At 47.0% G+C, this 17,265-nt stretch overlaps 2 protein-coding genes across 3 annotated transcripts in view; both read left to right on the top strand.

Annotated features, from left to right (window-relative positions):
• The window catches only part of LOC146209731 (sulfotransferase 1C2-like), a 123,537-nt gene extending 112,560 nt beyond the window's left edge, over positions 1-10,977 (top strand). For both annotated transcript variants that reach the window (XM_084603328.1, XM_084603323.1), the window contains exon 4: positions 9,576-10,977. In XM_084603328.1, the coding sequence (XP_084459454.1) occupies positions 9,576-10,070 (495 nt within the window). In that variant the 3' untranslated portion in view covers positions 10,071-10,977. The remainder of the gene's footprint in view (positions 1-9,575) is intronic.
• The window catches only part of LOC146209732 (sulfotransferase 1C2-like), a 346,269-nt gene that overhangs the window by 12,742 nt on the left and 316,262 nt on the right, over positions 1-17,265 (top strand). The window lies entirely within an intron of this gene.

Raw genomic sequence — 17,265 nt, forward strand, 5'->3', positions numbered from 1 at the left:
GGTGCGATTCAGGTGTCCAGAAAAACAAATGTGACAGATACTGCGCCTCTTCCTTCCTGCGGACTAGTTATTATCATTCAACTGGAAGAAGAGGGGCGGTGGTGAAAATATTTTGATGAAAATTTTACGTGGTTGTAGCGGTGGTTGGAGTCCTCAGTCCGGAACCCCATTGGCGTAGGCTGCTGTCCGCGCTCTTTCGATGAGTTCTTTTTGACCCCTTGCGCCCGAGCTAGTCAGAGCTGCCTTCCATCCCTCCTAATCAATCAATGGCATTTTATTTTCACAAACAATATGCATGCTTACCCTGGGCTACGCTGCATATATAGCTTGATAAAGGCCGAGGGGACAAGGCATTAGCGAAAAAAGGGAAAGTCATTTTAGCACAACGTGAAAGGTACACTAAGCAGCATAACATACACATTACCATCGCTTGCACTAAAGAAAAGATAAAGGAATTGTAAAAGCACTGACAGGGTATCACTGTTTCACTGAACATACTACATTTAAAATATCAGCACTTAGAAATATCATATTCAGCACTATGACACGGAAAACGCAAGATACAGTGGTACAAGCACATTGGCAGGCTGCATTGACACTCCGACAAAATGAGTCCTCAGCTCCTTGGAACTAAAATGGGTGTGTTTATATTTGTTTAGTACATCTGGTAGATTATGAGCTAGCCAATGCACTTTGGAGTTCGTTCTAAAGTGCGCTATCTACCATACATCACTGCTCCGAGTGTTAACATTTTCATTTCTCTAGTGCAATGATCCGAGATTTTCTAGGATATTTTAGCATCAGGTGTAGAGAAATACATAACGTAAGCGAAATTGATATATATGACCAACACGTAGCATGTTATAAGTAAGAATAGCATGCCTAGCTGTGTGTGTTGCATGTATATTCGCAATGTGACGCATAGGTTTCTCTTGGTCAAATATTTAAGGGAAACCCCCAAGGTGGAGTAGATTTCTAACAAGGGAGGGACCTTATTATAGGTTTCTCTTCTAGAAGCAGAAGTTTATTTATGTTTGTCTTAGTAGTCGTGGACCGAACTAACGTGCAATAATTTAAATGTGAAAGAAACAATGCGTGATATATTTGAACTTTAGCAGATTGAGGAAGCATCATTCGGCAGTGCGTCGTTATTCCAGTAATAGCAGAAAGATTCTTACCGCAGGTTGCCCCGCTGTAGATGAGAGAAGTACACGCAAAGGCTTGTATGTGCACTCACTATTTCTACGTTTGGATTTTCATATCGCAAAGAGTAACTTGGCCGAACAAGTTTATTTTTAGCGCGAGATATATTAGCTTTTGTTTCTGTTGGGTTAATCTTTATGCAGTTTGATTTGGATCAAGATGAAAGTTTTAGGAGGAAGAAATTCCTCACTATAAGCTGATCTATGCTACTAACAGAAAGCAGCAAGATACTGTCATCAGTATATATCACAAATTAAACATATGGGTCTATATTTACAATATCATGTATGCACGTGCTGAATAAGAGCTAGGGGACCTAATATGCCTCCTTGTGGTACACCACATGTTATTGGTAAAGGCGCCAAGCTTTGATCTCTAATGGAAACATACTGATTTCTGTTCTTCAGATAAGTTTGAATTAAATACAAAGGTGTCTTGTGAATACTACAAGAATTGAGTTTATTGATTAGAATATCATGATCTATGCGATAGAACGCTTTGCTGAAGTCAATAAATACCCTGATTGTTAGCTGGTTCTACACAATGTTTTGTAAATTTTTTTCCTTAAGCACTAGTAGGGCTACTTCCGTCGTTCGATCTTTTCTATAAGCAAACGGAGAGTCGTTTAAAATAGCCTCCTTGTAAAACAAAAACTATAACGCGAATAAAGATAAAATTTTCAAACCCTTTTGAACATACAGAAATCACAGAAATCGGCCGATAATTCGACGGCAGGTTATGATATCCGCATTTATAAGTCACAGCCTACCGCGAGCTTTTCATGTAATCCGGGAACTCAGCAGATACAAGTGATAAAATATACGGGTCTGCTACTGACTCTGTAGCTCAGCCACTTCCGCTGCCTCGTGTGGACAGAAAGGAAAATAGAGAAGAAAGAAAAAGAAGACGAAGAGAAAGACACGCGTCGCAACAGCCGTCCACCAAAGGGGGGGCAGGTGCAATGACGGCCTCAGTTCAGTTCAGTTCAATCGTTCAGTCGTGTCCGACTCTTCGTGACCCTATGGACCATGTCACGCCACGCTTTCTGGTCTCTCACTATCTTCCTAACATCACATAACTTTATCTGCAGCAACTCGAGGATGTCATCTAACCATCGCGTTCGCTGCCTACCCCTTCTCCGGCAACTCTCAACCTTTCCCAACATCAAATCTTTCTCCAGCGACTCCTCTCTTCTCATCAGATGACCAACGTAGCTGAGCTTTAACCTTAGAATTTGACCCTCCAATGAGCAGTCAGGGTTTGTGGTCGACAATATCGACTGATTTGATCTTCTGGCAGTCCAAAGAACTCTCAAGAGTCTCCGCCAGCACCACAGTTCAAACGCGTCAATTCTTCGGCGGTCAGCCTTCTTCACAGTCCAACTCTCACATCCATACATCACAACTGGAAAGACCATAGCACGAGTTATACGGATCTTGGTTGGCAGTGTAATGTCTCTGCTCTTTACTAGGTGGTCAAGGCTAGCCACGGCTCTCTTTCCCAAAAGTAGGCGTTTCCTAATTTCATGGCTGCAGTCTCCTTCCGGAGTAATCTTGGAGCCCAAGAAGAAAAAAATCTGTCACAGCTTCCACTTCTTGTCCATTGATGCTCCAGGACTTGATAAGGCAAGACGCCATGATCTTTGTCTTTTTAATGTTTAGTTTAAGCTCAAACTTCTCACTCTATGACGGCCTACAACAGATACAAATCTGGAGGCAGGGTAGCCCCCGCCGCAACTAAGCAGCGGTGACCTACCAGTCCCAGCTCCGCAGGACCAGGAAATTCCAGGAATTCGCAGGAAATTAAAGGCGCAGTATCTGTCACTCGCGGAATCGCGCTATCCTTACGGTAGAGAAGGGGAATTATGATGAACGTTTCACGATCCGGGTAAAGTTACAAGAGATTCACAGAATTTTTGCCGTTTTCATTTGGGCGGCGGAATGCGAACGCTGCAGTAGGACGAATCTGTTCCTTCGGGTTAAATATGGGGGTTTAGGGCTCGGGCATCTCGGTGTATGCCAGGTGGTCAATCAAGTTTTCTTTTTTCGCGACGTTTTCGACCCATTCTTGTAACCATCTGCCAAGTTAGGCTACGGCGCCAGTTGCCTGAGTTTGCTGTCTCCACCGAAGAAGTAGCCTGTGGGATTTATGGATATTACAGGGAGGCCATTGAGAATATTAAATTTTTTTCGGCGCGTTTCTCTCTGGAATATTTTTTGGTGTAAAGAGGAAAAAGTTGTAATGCAATCTGTGTGATATTGTCTTCCCAGAACCCTTGTACAAGGCCATATACAGTGGAGGCCCTGGTACAGATGTATTAAAAAAAGTAAAGAAAATGTAAGTTCCGCCTGGAGCTAAGACCTTTTTTTTTGTATATATACCAGACCATTACCAGTAAAGAAGTTTGAGGAGGAAAGGGGCTTTTTTAACGTGGAGAGCACATTGTTTAATTTGTAAGCAGGCGGAAACAACTGATCGTGTGTGTTTACATTTTTGGGAAGGGTATATTTTTGGGATGTATTACAACGGACAATAAAGAAGGATATTTCACTAGACTCGCACGGTGTTCGATATTTAAGCATAGAGAATGAGGATGGGGTTCTATTTGACGTAATTATGCTTATGGTCTTCCACTGTATATGGCGTTCAAGAATGGCAGGCTATCACTATGACAGGGGTGCCAGACCAGCTGCTCGAATTTATTTTCGAGAGAGTATGAAGTGATTTACTGCAATTCAAAAAGTGGCTGCAGAACCTCCCGAATGGCTTTGTTGTCGCTGAGGGAGTTTTAAAGCGACGAGGCCATTCTAAAACTGGCTGATCATGACAATCATTCATGTGTGTGTCTTTTTTCATGTTTTGATCGGAGTTTCCTTTTGTTTTATGTTGTGCCAAAGCCATGCAATAAAGAAAAAAAATATCTAGGGCGTGCCGCACTTGGTAAAGCGCTTGGCTGAGGATCCAGGGGACGAAGGTTCGATTCCCGGTGGGGACAAGGTTTATTTATTTTTAAGTTCTCCCTCGAAAGCGTGACACCTTCTGCCGATAGCTTCTGCTGACAACAATGAGGCATTAAATGTTCTCGCCTTAAAAACAGCGTATTGAAAAGCTGGTGTTATAACAAGAGGCTATCGCTGCAACACTCAGCTTTCGTTTTATCACTAGGTTCAAACCATGATTAAACCCCCACATTTTTTTTCTGGGGGATTAACGCTTATAAAAGAATGATTAAAGTGATCTGCTATTGCGCAGTCACTCAGTTCACAACCATTGACAGTAACTGTGTTTGGAATACGAGAATTACTTCCGCGACCGAGCACAGGATTTAAAACTTTCTATACTAGAGCTGTCTCTTTGATACGGGAAAAAAGGTGTTGATAGATAATTTTCGCCCTCCTAAGCTAAGCGTTTGTTTCTTAGGTTTATAAACTATTAAAAGTATGTTCCTAGCGCGACTGGAGGAAAGAATGTTACAAATGGTATTTTTTCTTCTCTTTTGATGTTCCTTGCTAATCCACGGTTTCCTTATATTCTTTGACAGCCTGAAAGCTTTGACTGAAAAACGTTTTGAGTATATACGCACTAATTTATAAATTCATTGTACGCATCATTTACATTTGTTTTACTAAAAACCGTGGCCCATGTACCCGAGATGATATCCCTATTGAACAATTCCAGCCTAGCATCTCTAACTCATTGCACAATAATCGCCTGCAGCCGTTCGCAGTGATCATTATGGCAAATTATGAATACAGGAAAGTGGTCACTTATATCATATGAAAGCGTACCGGTTCTGTATAGGCTGCAGTTTTGATATTTGTATAGCATAAAGTCAAGAACACTCGATGTACTAGAAGTAATTCGGGTAAGTGTATTGAATAAGTTCACGAAACCATTAGATTGAAGCAGGGTGCTAAATTCGCGGACCGCATGGGTTTCATCTAAAATACCTAAGCTTAAATCTCCCCCAAAAGCGATGTGGGGTGGTAAAACATTAATATTCAACAGATACAGGATAGGCGTCAACTCACATCCGTCTACACGGTGGCCTGAGTCCTTGGAACCGGGCGGCGTGTTTGGCCAGTCGGATTGTTGTTGTAGTGGTTATTTTATTATGTATACAAAAGGAAGGAAAAGATGTTTGCCGGCCCCGGTATCTGCTATCTGATATCTCAAGCACCTGAACTGGGGCGCGGAAATAAAGGGATAGCGAGGAAGGGGTAGAGGAAATCATAGAGGTGAGCGATAGGGACAAAGGACAGGGTGGGTAAAAACAAAAAGAAATATGTATACTAATGCCACAATATACAGTAGTTTGCTTAAGGCCCACCCGCAAATGTCTTAGGTCACTGAGCACTCGGCACACCAGGCGGGCCTCCGCAATAGCTTTGTGTCTATGTCACTGTTTAGGATGCACGCACGCGGCAGACTATACAAAACACTGACGGCCGACGTAGGTCGATCGCCGTTATCGTCCGGAATAGCCCACGCGGAGCGTTCGGTCACAGCGCGCACTATCTGGCAAGGTTCGATGTATTCACACAGGCTCATGTGTGTTCGCTCGCGGACGCGCGCACTGCCCGGCGGCCACAGATTACCCTCTGCGCTCTGTAAAGGCCTATTCACACTTGCGGCTAGATGAGGACGTGCGACTGCCAGTCGCGCGACCAGAGGAGAGGAGCTCGCCACTACCGATGTTCACACTTGCGACTGTCGCCTTCTCGTTCAGTTCTCGTTCCGAACGAGTTGGAAGTAGGAGAGCTGCTGGGCGAAGACAGTGAACGTCGGTAGCTGCCGCCTGCCAGACACTTCAGCTTTTTCAGGCGAGCCGGTACGCATGCCGCGCTTTCGTGTTTCCAGGAGAACGCCGACGACGAATAGACGATGTCAATCACCGTGGTGTCAATATAAAATGTTGCACCTGCGTGAAAAATCCATTCGTCAAAAGTTCATGGCATTTACCGGATAGTCCGAATATCTTTCCAATCTCCTCCCAGGCCATATCCTATCTCCCTGCCTTTGAATTCCGGGTGCCGTTTGTTGAAAAGGTAGGGGTATTCTTTATTTGCATTGAGAAGGTGCTCGATCAAGTACTCGGGGACCTCGCTGATTGGTGAAATGGTTTGCGACTAGTAGTCGCGCGACTGAAAATTCGAGCAGTGCCCGATCGGCCCGCGGCAGTCACTTTTCGACCGATGCGACCATTTGCGACTGTCGCTTTTCGACCAAAACGGTCGCGCGACCGCTGCTAGTCGCAAGTGTGAACGGGCCTTAAGCCACCAGAAACTCACGACGTGGTTCGGCTAGCGCGGCGCAGTGCAGTAAAAGATGTTCGAGAGTATCTACCGCGCCACAGCATTAACACACGTCACTGGTGGCAAGTCCGCGTCCAGCCCCCGTTCCTCAGGCCTGCGTGCCAGGAGCGGGGAGTAGGGGGCCTTCTAAATCGGTGGAATATAAGTTTTAATCAATCCATCAATCTGTGGAGCATCCGTCGTTCCCCAGGCCGCACACATCCAATGTGCGCACAGAGGATCATTGCGCACTGCAGCCCAGTCAGCGAACGGCCGTTGACACGTAGCTGAATTTCAGGGTGTTAGCTCAACAGCAGACACTAAAAATTCGTCTGTTATTGTCTTTATAATTATATTTTCGATATCTGGACACGTCTATATCATATGTACCGGATCCGCCTTATCCTGACACAGTTTGCATCGATCTGAGAATTGTTCCGGGTACCATTGACTAAGGGCAACTGGATTCGGAAAAGTTCTTGTTCGTAAGCGCCTCCAGATACTTTCTTGATTCTCATTTAGTGTCACATCTTCCGGTGGTTATTCTGCTCCGTTTAGCCGATAGCGCTCAGTAATCTCTTTATAGCCGACTAGCTTGTCCATGCTGAGTGTACTGAGGATCAGGGCCAACCCAGGAGGTGAGACAGCGCGCAAGCTTATGCGCTTCCTTATTTCCTTGAAGCTAGGAGTGGGCTGGTGCCCATAATATCTGGATTATTCTGTCATCCGGACATGTTGCCAGCATCCTTTTTGCCTGTGAAGAAACCCTTCCCTTGAGAAAATTGCATATTGCTATTTTTATTCACTTAACATTGTCCCTGCTACAGCAAGAGCAATAGCCACCTCTTCAGTCGTGTCAGGTAAGTTCGCCCTGACCGAGCCGCTCATTCTTAGGTTTTGTTCATCATCTGTCATTACCGCAATCATAACATGCGTATTCTCATACTCGGCGGCGTCGACATAGACCACGTCCTGTCTTCTTTGATATATCTTCTGCAACGTTTCCGCCATTTTGTTCCTTTTTTCCTGGTGATGCTCGCTTCCTGATTTTCCACCGGGATATCCGTCTCCTGGTCCCCTTGGCTTTCATATCGAATTTCTAGTCTTAACAGTATGCGTCTTCCTGTCTGGTTCTTTCCCAGGCTTTCGGAATGAGAGAATTGGTTGACCACTATGACTCCTGCCAGCGTAATGTGTGCCTCCGGCTTCATAAGCCGGTCTGTAGACGTACTGATGGGGAGCCCAAGGGCTGTTTGTACGATCTTTTTGATGATTCCTCCAATCGTAGCCTTCTCGCAGTTGGCCAGATGTAATTACGGGACAGCATAGACGATCCCGCTGATGACAAAGGCTTGTGCGAGTCTTAGAAGGTTTGCTTCTCTCATCCTCGACTTGCGGTTAACGATGCGTCTAATTAGGCATATCGTTTGTTGAGCACACCCATCGAATTTCCTTGTGGCTTCTCCGTGACGACCATTTTCCTGCAGCCACATACCTAGGACCCTAACTTTGTCCACTCTGGGGATGGGTACTCCGTCTGCCTTTAGTTCGATTCTCGGTTGTTCTTTGTCCAGTCTGCTGCGTGGTGCCTGGTACACAAGCATCTCGGACTTTTCTGGAGAGAATCTTGAGGTCTCTAAGGATTACGTCTTCAACTGTTTTAACAGGTGCCTGAAGGGTGCCTTCAATTTGAAGGGTGCCATCACTACTTCCCGCGGTCCAGAGTGTGATGTTCGTGTACAGGCTGTGGTTTAGGCCCTCAACTTTTCTAGCTTTGATGGAAGCTTGGTCGGTGCAACATTGAAGACCATGGGGTGAAAGTACTGAGTTGTAGGGTTTTCCTCTGCCGCCCAGCGTAAATTTGTCCGAATCGTGTTCAAAGATTTGGGTGGTTACTTGTCGCTTTGAGAGAGAGCCCCTTACGCGTAAGTTTTTGCACCTACACCGAGATCATGTAGGTTTTAGGTTTTTGCACCTACACCGAGATCATGTAGGTTTTCTACTATTGCTTTGTGTTCGCCGTTATCGAAGGCCTTTGCGAAGTCCAGGCCCCAGCGTAACTCACATGTCTTTAGTATGCGCTTCGGTGATATTATCACGTGGTCGTGACAAGGCCGTAGGCAGCAAAAGAGAAGACAGGCGTAATCACACTGAAATCGACTGTTTATTGGGTTGTCTTACGCCCTGAAAATAACTGAACGATTCGACGGCGGCGATTGCAGCAAAAGTGCTCGTCGAATTACGAATGCCGTCACACCGACAAACACTCAATTTAAAGGAGGCGAGGAAACACCTAGATGAAGCCACAAACGGTGACTATCACAACCTAGAACACCGCACAAACATACGCGAGTGGCCGAAATCTTCGAGTCACATTTCGGCACATCTTTCGCGACAAAGAAACTGATAAGGCTGCGTCTCCCGACAACACACATGAACAAAGAATACAGAATTGATCAGCGTGCCAGAATCAATGATAAGGTCGCATGCCGGCGGCTACCAAGAAAAGAACAAATAAAGTTTGGAATGGTTTGCGGCATTACTCCTTCCTTAAAAAAGTATACACCCGATGCTTACAAAATAAACTCAGTAAGGTAAACAAAACACTAGATAATAAAATAACTTTATCGCGCGAAATAACATTTGAGGCGCACAATATGGACTACTTCTGGGCGCGCCCGGCGCCGTTGGGGTGTGGTCGTGCCGTCGGAGATAGCTTCGTAGTCAAGCTGTCCGATGCATCGAAGGACTCTGTGTGGTTCGAATTACCGCCGCACGAGCGTTTCCCTCAGTCCGCGGCGGCGTATTGAAGTCCAAACCCACGCTTGCTATCCCAGCCTGTACTCTGCGTCGCGTCGTCGCAGAGCACTTTTTCCATTTCTTTTTGTTGAGAAAGGACCATCCCTCCCTTAAGCCTCTCTTGAAAAGCTTCTCTGCACAAATACGCAGCGTCCTCAAAGGAGCCAAACAGAACTGCACAGACAGCTTTGTGCAACCTCGAGCTGATTGTTTTACTTTATGCCACATTCCCGCTACATGTCTTTCCCTCATTTCTCATTTTCCTAAACCATGACGCAGGAGTTCGTGAGCGGCGACATGATCTGGGGCGACTACTTCGACCACGTGTGCGGCTGGTACGCACGCCGGGACGAGCCCAACGTGCTTTTTCTTCTGTATGAAGACATCAAGAGAGCACCGCACGAAGTGATCGAGAAGCTTGCACAATTCCTGGGCGACGAGTGGCTGGAGACAGTGGCGCTGGACGAGAGCACACTCGACATGATCGTTCACCACAGCTCGTACGACTTCATGAAAGAGCACGCCACGCGCACCGTGCGACGATTCCAGGAGGAGGACGACGATAAGGAAGACGAAGAAGACGACGTGGTTGTGGAGGCACCCGCCATTCGCACGCGGACATTCGCGCGCCGCGGTACTGTGGGCGACTGGCGGTCCACACTGAACGCGGCTCAGGAACGCCAGCTGGAGCGGCTGCTCAGGGAACGCTCCAAGGACACGGGCCTCTGGAAGCTTTGGCTCGACCTGGACGAAGAGGATGACAGCGACTTCTGATGGTCCCGCTGTACAGGCCATCCTGAGCGAGAGATCATCTTGACAGGGAGACCATCCCTGATGACACCTGCAAGAACCATGGACCTGTGCCATCTCAGAAGAAGCGCAGCAATTCGAATGGGCGCTCTCACATGTGCCAGCCGTGTTTTCCTGCGGCCTGGGCAGATCGCACTTTCTTGTATTCCAGCGCTATCATTCGCGTAGGGTTCCAGTCTCAGTCCGCATCTCAGTCAAATTGAAAAGAAGCTAGACAGCGGCATCAATTTTTGTGCGTCTGACTTCGTAGTGATCTTAGATGTTGCCGCTGTCCAGCGAAGTAGGATCCTACTGATTTGTACGAGAGCTTACACACTTGTCCTGGCTGTGAACATTAGGTGTGCAGTGTGCGGAAACAGAGTTTAATTCTCTCTTGTGCTTTACAAGTCATTATCTTGCGAGCGAGTTCAGTAGGTACTGCTGGGATCCATTCTGAGAGCAAGAAAGGAAATGTGTTATAGTGCCACTCTGACTTGAGCCAGTGCTCCCCCTTGTGAATGTGTGCCAAGATTTTCCGGCTATCAGGTTGGCATGCCCCAGCGTGACTGTTCACTTCGATGCAACATCAAGCTCCAGAGTGGTTTCGGATAACTGCACAGTGGAACGAAGCAAACTTGCAGGCGCGCCCTAGTTTAATGTGCCATTTCGAATAAAACACAAGAAATGAAGAGAAAGCAGTTATTCCATTACTGACAACGACCAGTCATTAGCGCTGCATTATCTTCTTCCCCTATTCAAAAATCCCGTATCAATTTAATTTAAGATTCGCTTTACCGGATCTGAACCGGCATGAAACCGGGCGGAGTTGTAATTCCGGAATTTCCTGTATGTTCGGCGACCCTCGTTTCCTGAGAAAAAAAAACGTTCACAGCTATGCAGTAACATGATTGAACTTACAAAATGAAAAAAAGTTTAAAAAAACTTCGACGCAGAGACGGGATTTGAACATCGATATTTCTGCCCCACAACCGGCTCTCTAACCGCTACTCCACGGCTGCTTTTTATTATTTGTTGCCAGGCAGACATGAAAATATATTCCAGAAAAAAAAAATGAAACCCGCCAATTTTGACGAGTATGGCTTTGACATACTAAAATTCTCTAAGCGCACCAACGGCTCTAACCATGGTAACCTGTCGGGGCACATGTTTGGGATTTCAAAACTTCAATAAACTTATGAAAAATTTCACGAAAGCACATGCGTGCCGTCCAAATATCAATGTCACAGTGATACCCTGTCATTCGGGACCATCGTATGTAATAGAGGCCCAGGAAAATCATCTTCATTATCTGCAGGCAAAAATCCAACTCCATACGAGGTGAGCGGTAACTTTTTTAATAGTCTTTTGTACACAGCACGTCCCAGAAATAAACACTTTCTCAACACTGCAAAAATATATTAGTTTCGTATTTTTTTTTTTTTCAGATAAGGCCGTTGGATCCTCGTGGTAGGATACAGATGAGGCTGTTGGATCCTCATGGTAGAAAAAGGCCACTTTTTTCTTGGAAACAGACATGGGCATCCTCACGAGAGCGAACACTCATGAGGGCGTCCTCACCCTCATTTCGTGAGGATTTGACTCAGAGGGTGAGGGAGGATCGGCGCTGAAAAAATCTTGAGGACGAGAGTGACGGAGGGCAGAGGTGGTGAAGTTTTCTCTTTCATACATAATAGTTTTATCGCAGATTTAATAGATTTAATGTACTGAAGAACTTGGAGTTTCCTTTTAGACTGATTTAAAGGTGCAACCTGACCTCATCAGCTGCCTGCCAACTAGGCTACGTGCCACGCCGCCACTGCATTAACGAAGCTATAACTTCGCTACGCGCAGGTTTGATTTAGAAACGATTCTCGAGAGTTCGGTTTCTTTTTTTTTTTTTCTTGCTATGGGGGGACGCTTGCAAACTGGAGCGTCACTGCACTGTGAATTACGGGCGCAATTTCTAGCCAATACGATTCTAATGCGTTAAAGCATCGCTAGTGGAGGGTAAATATATCACAGCAAAATGAAACGTTATATTAATATTCGGTAGGATTTCGGAATACTGCGCGCTTTAAGCGCATTGAACGCGTGCAGTACTGACTTACTGCCCTTTTGAAGGAGCAAATATTGATTCAACAGCTCCATCATGAGAAAATTTGTAGAGTAAAAAAGTGCCGCGTGTATCGCGAAATATAATGTACCGTTATTTAGGGCGATTCTGTTGAACGCATCTGTAGAAAAACAAAAGCCTGCAGTCGTCGACACTTGTCTGTTTAAGACAGCGAACGACTAGCAATTGATGGGTTTAAGTACATTTCGTTCATTCTTTTAAGCGAATAACACCGACATCCTCTGCGAAGCACGTATCTAAAAGTTTCACACTGCTAGGAGTGTAAATAGTTAAGTGGCCACAATTGTTCCATTGATAAATGTTGGGCGGACATTATCGGTGCCCTGTAACGTGAGAGCGTGGGGGAGAGTTGCCATACCTTAAATCTCCTTAGAATAAACACGTGCTCTCTATCTTAAGAGCCAAGAACTGCATCGAAGGATGATGTTAGTATCGGTGATGGTTAATAAAAAAAGATTGTTTCTATGTTCCTTGCTCAGAATTAAAATTACAGCAGGCACCATTTAACGGTGTGTGTGTGTGTGTGTGTGTGTGTGTGTGTGTGTGTGTGTGTGTGTGTGTGTGTGTGTGTGTGTGTGTGTGTGTGTGTGTGTGTGTGTGTGTGTGTGTGTGTGTGTGTGTGTGTGTGTGTGTGTGTGTGTGTGTGTGTGTGTGTGTGTGTGTGTGTGTGTGTGTGTGTGTGTGTGTGTGTGTGTGTGTGTGTGTGTGTGTGTGTGTGTGTGTGTGTGTGTGTGTGTGTGTGTGTGCGTGTGTGTGTGTGTGTGTGTGCGTGCGTGTGCGTGTGCGTGCGTGCGTGCGTGTGTGTGTGTGTGTGTGTGTGTGTGTGCGTGCGTGCGTGCGTGCGTGCGTGCGTTCTCCATCCAACCCGTGCGCCGACTGCGGCGAGATTGGCGCATCTAGACTATTTTGTGCTAAAATAAAACACTCGAACAATAATGATGAATTAGCAGCATACTTGTCATAAAACAATACTTCATCGTGATATTTACAATAGGCAAGTTTGTCTGTATTAAACATGGAGATTATCTACCTATACGTTCGTACGAGTCCTAAAACAAATATTGCGTGAACGTTTTCAGAGATATGTCAGCCAACAAACTAAAATATCCAACTTAAACGTCAAAAGCGCTTTCTGTACTCCTGAAGAAATACATCTTTTATTCGAAAAAAAAACAACGAATAAATTATATACCTCATTGGGGGGTTTGTTTTCGAGCACGGCTCACTTACTGACCCATTCAGAAATTGTTAAAGAGTCACTAGAAATGTTCGATAGTTTAAGTCAGGAAGAAGTCTGAAAGGCAGGGCATTAGGGCATTAGGGCAAAGGTTAGGGCATTAGCCGACTTTTTGCACTTCCGAGAAAATACTGCGCATTCGGATAGGTGGTTAACTCTCTCGGTTGTTCATCTATAGATGACCGCAATATGCACACCAGGATGCCACTTACTTTTGCCCTTTGTTGACTATGAGTTGCCGTCCATCTTGCAACGATCAACGATCCAATGCTCGCGCGGGATCCTCAAGCTCACGCCCACTCTAAAAGGCGCCCTTCACAACACGTTCTCATCCCATTGCGCTAATGATAAAAGCGAATATACAGATCTCTATATATGTATGCTGCGGCAGGCAAAGCCACGTTATGAAGCGCAAGTAGCGCTCCAACGAAAAGCTCTATAATTTTCTGTACTCATGCAGTCTCCTGAATAGAGCTGAGTTCTACCGCCACAGTGCTTTGTACGACTGCGGTGGAATAGACTACAGAGAAATCTTTTTATCGCAACTGAGTGCTTCTAAACGCAACATGCCATTTGTTTCGTGATAAATTAGCCGCTCTTCAGCGCCTCCAGTCGCGGGAGTCTCAGCCGTCCTACCAAGGCAGTGGCGCGACGGCCACTAGGCGGCACTGGCAGTACGCGGAAAACTACACATAAGGTAGAACTACTCATAAGGAGGAAAATTAAGGAGGTTAAAGAAGCAAACGGCTGGAATGGAAGGAGGAAGCCACGGAGCTGGTGAAATAAGGAAATCAGGGAAGCCATTGAACAACGACGTACCAAGATACTTTGTTGGGCGAGTTGGTACTTATTCATTATTATTATTATCACCAACACACGTAGCAAGCAGCACAAGAACCGAGCTGGCCCTTTTTAATCAAGCGAAACTCGAGCAAGACGAGGATGACGCTCAGCCACGCGCCAAGACATTCGGCCACGTGGTGGCACTAGAAGATGGGCAGCGGTGTGTCATTGCCCCCCTTCCAAGAGGCATCGACCCGATGCCGCAAACGTAAGGGAACGATAGAAAAGCGGGGCAAGTTATACGGGAGTCTCTAGCTCTGGTTTGGACCCTAAAATTGTTTAACGATTGTAATAAGGCTTCATTCTGGCGACGTGAACTACTTCAGACTTCGGATGCCGAGAGGAGCGGACAGTGCCTTGTGGTAACACCTCGTAGTTCACCGCGCTGAGGCGACGGAGCACCTCGCAGGGTCCAAAGTAACGGCGCAGAAGCTTTTCAGAGCGCCCTCGCAACCGTATTGGGCTCCAAACCCAGACTTGATCGCCGGGTGTGTAAGTCACCTCTCGGTGTCGCAGGTTGTAGCGCTGGGCGTCGTGTACTTGTTGGTGCCGAATTCGCTGTCGGACAAGGTGGCGTGCGGCTTCTGCGTCATGAATAAATTGGTCAGCCCCCACGACAGTGGAGGGAGCAGAATCCGGAAGAAGCATGGCATCCAGCAGAGTCAAAGGTTCGCGTCCGTGGACCAAATGAAAAGGAGTGAAGCGTGTGGTTTCCTGAAGCGCAGTGTTGTATGCGAACGTGATGTACGGCAGAATTCGGTCCCAGTTCCCATGATCGTCGTCTATATACATAGAAATCATGTCGGCAATTGTCTTGTTAAGCCGCTCAGTTAGTCCATTAGTTTGAGGATGATAGGCAGTTGTTTTTCGGTGGGTGGTGCCACTGAGTCGAAGGACCTCGCTCGTGAGTGCCGACGTAAACGAGGTTCCCCTGTCAGTTAAGACGACTGTTGGGGCGCCGTGACGGAGTACAATGTTATGAATGAAGAAATGCGCAACTTCCTCTGCGGTACCACGGGTAATGGCCTTGGTCTTACAGTAGCGGCTGAGTTAGTCAGTGGCAACCGCTATATACCTGTTACCCATTGAGGACTTCGGGAATGGGCCCAGTAAGTCCATGCCTACCTGTTGAAATGGGAATTTCGGGGGATCGATAGGCTGCAGGAGGCCAGCTGGTTTAATGGGTGGTGTCTTCCGCCGCTGGCACTCACAGCAGGTACGGACGTAGCGGTGCACAACGGCAGCTAGCTTGGGCCAGTAGTACTTTCAGCGTATCCGTGCCAATGTGCGAGAAAAACCGAGATGGCCGGAAGAAAGGTCGTCGTGGCACGCACGAAGAACTTCGTCATGAAGCGTGGTGGGTACTAATAGCAGATAAACAGTTTCTGTTGGACCGTAGTTCTTCTTGTAGAGCACACCATCGCGCAAGCAAAATGACGACAGTCCGCGCCTGAAGAGCTGAAGAGGAGATGACCCGGTTCCTTCCAGGTATTCGATGAGGGGCAAAAGTTCAGAATCGGCCCGCTGCTTTCGGGCTAACGTGGACGATGTAATAACACCGAGGAAAGCGGTATCGTCGTCGCAGCCGTCCGTGTGGCAGGGAATAGGGGCGCGGGACAGACAGTCAGCATCACTGTGTTTCTTGTCGGACTTGTGCACGATAGTAACGTCAAATTCTTGCAACCGAAGGCTCCATCGAGCAAGCCGACCCGATGGATCTGTCAGGTTTGCCAGCCAACACAGTGAGTGATGGTCGCTCACGACGCGAAACGGAAGACCGTACAAGTACGGACGAGATTTCATGACTGCCCACACAACAGCGAGGCACTCCTTTTCCGTAGTTGAATAGTTAACTTCATAACGGGACAAAGTGCGACTGGCTTAAGCAATGACCCGTTCTGCACCGTCCTGGCACTGAACAAGGACCGCACCGAGGCCAATGTTACTGGCATCCGTGTGCAGTTCCGTGTCAGCCTCTTCGTCGAAGTGGCCAAGTATAGGTGTACATTGGAGACGGGACTTGAGTTCCGCTAAGGCTTGTTCCTGGACGGGGCCCCAAACGAACGGTTCGGCGTCTTTTGTCAGGCGGGTCAGAGGCTCAGCGATCTTGGAGAAATTGTGAACAAAGCGACGATAGTACGCGCAGAGGCCGAGAAATCGACGCAAGCTTCGTTTATCTGCTGTTTTGGGGAATGAAGCGACAGCGGCCGTCTTTTCTGGATCTGGGCTAACACCTCGAGCGCTGACAATGTGGCCGAGAAATTTCAGCTCATTAAAAGCGAAGTGACATTTTTCGGGTTTTATAGAGAGACCAGCAGATCGGATGACCTCGAAAACAGCGCGCAAACGTTTCAGGTGCTCGTCGAACGTGTCCGAGAAAATTACAACGCCGTCGAGATATACGAGGCATGACTGCCACTTCAGGCCAGAGAGTACGGTGTCCATCATTCGTTGAAATGTGGCAGGGGCCGAGCACAGGCCAAACGGAAGCACTTTAAACTCATACAAACCGTCCGGCGTAATAAAAGCGGTCTTCTCACGGTCTCGCTCGTCAACCTCTATTTGCCAATATCCACTACGGAGGTCAAGGGACGAAAAGTAAGTGGCACGGCGAAGGCGATCGAGGGAGTCGTCTATGCGCGGCAGGGGGTACACATCCTTTTTCGTGACGTTGTTGAGGCGTCTATAATCAACGCAGAACCTTAAGGTTCCATCCTTCTTCGCGACAAGGACAACAGGCGAAGCCCACGGGCTCGTCGACGGCTGGATAACATCGTCCTGGAGCATTTCTGTTACTTGGCGGCGGATGGCGTCACGTTCTTTTGAAGACACCCGGTAAGGACGCTGGCATAGTGGACGTTGGTCGTCGGCAACTATAATTCGGTGCTTTGTTAGTGGCGTCTGTCGGACCTTGGAGGTTGATGCAAAACGATCGCGGAACGAATTGATAAGATTCTCTATGCAGC

This window comes from Amblyomma maculatum, chromosome 1 (genome assembly GCF_055883805.1).
Source record: "Amblyomma maculatum isolate TAMU_Amacu chromosome 1, ASM5588380v1, whole genome shotgun sequence".
Classification (NCBI taxonomy): Eukaryota; Metazoa; Arthropoda; class Arachnida; order Ixodida; family Ixodidae; genus Amblyomma; species Amblyomma maculatum.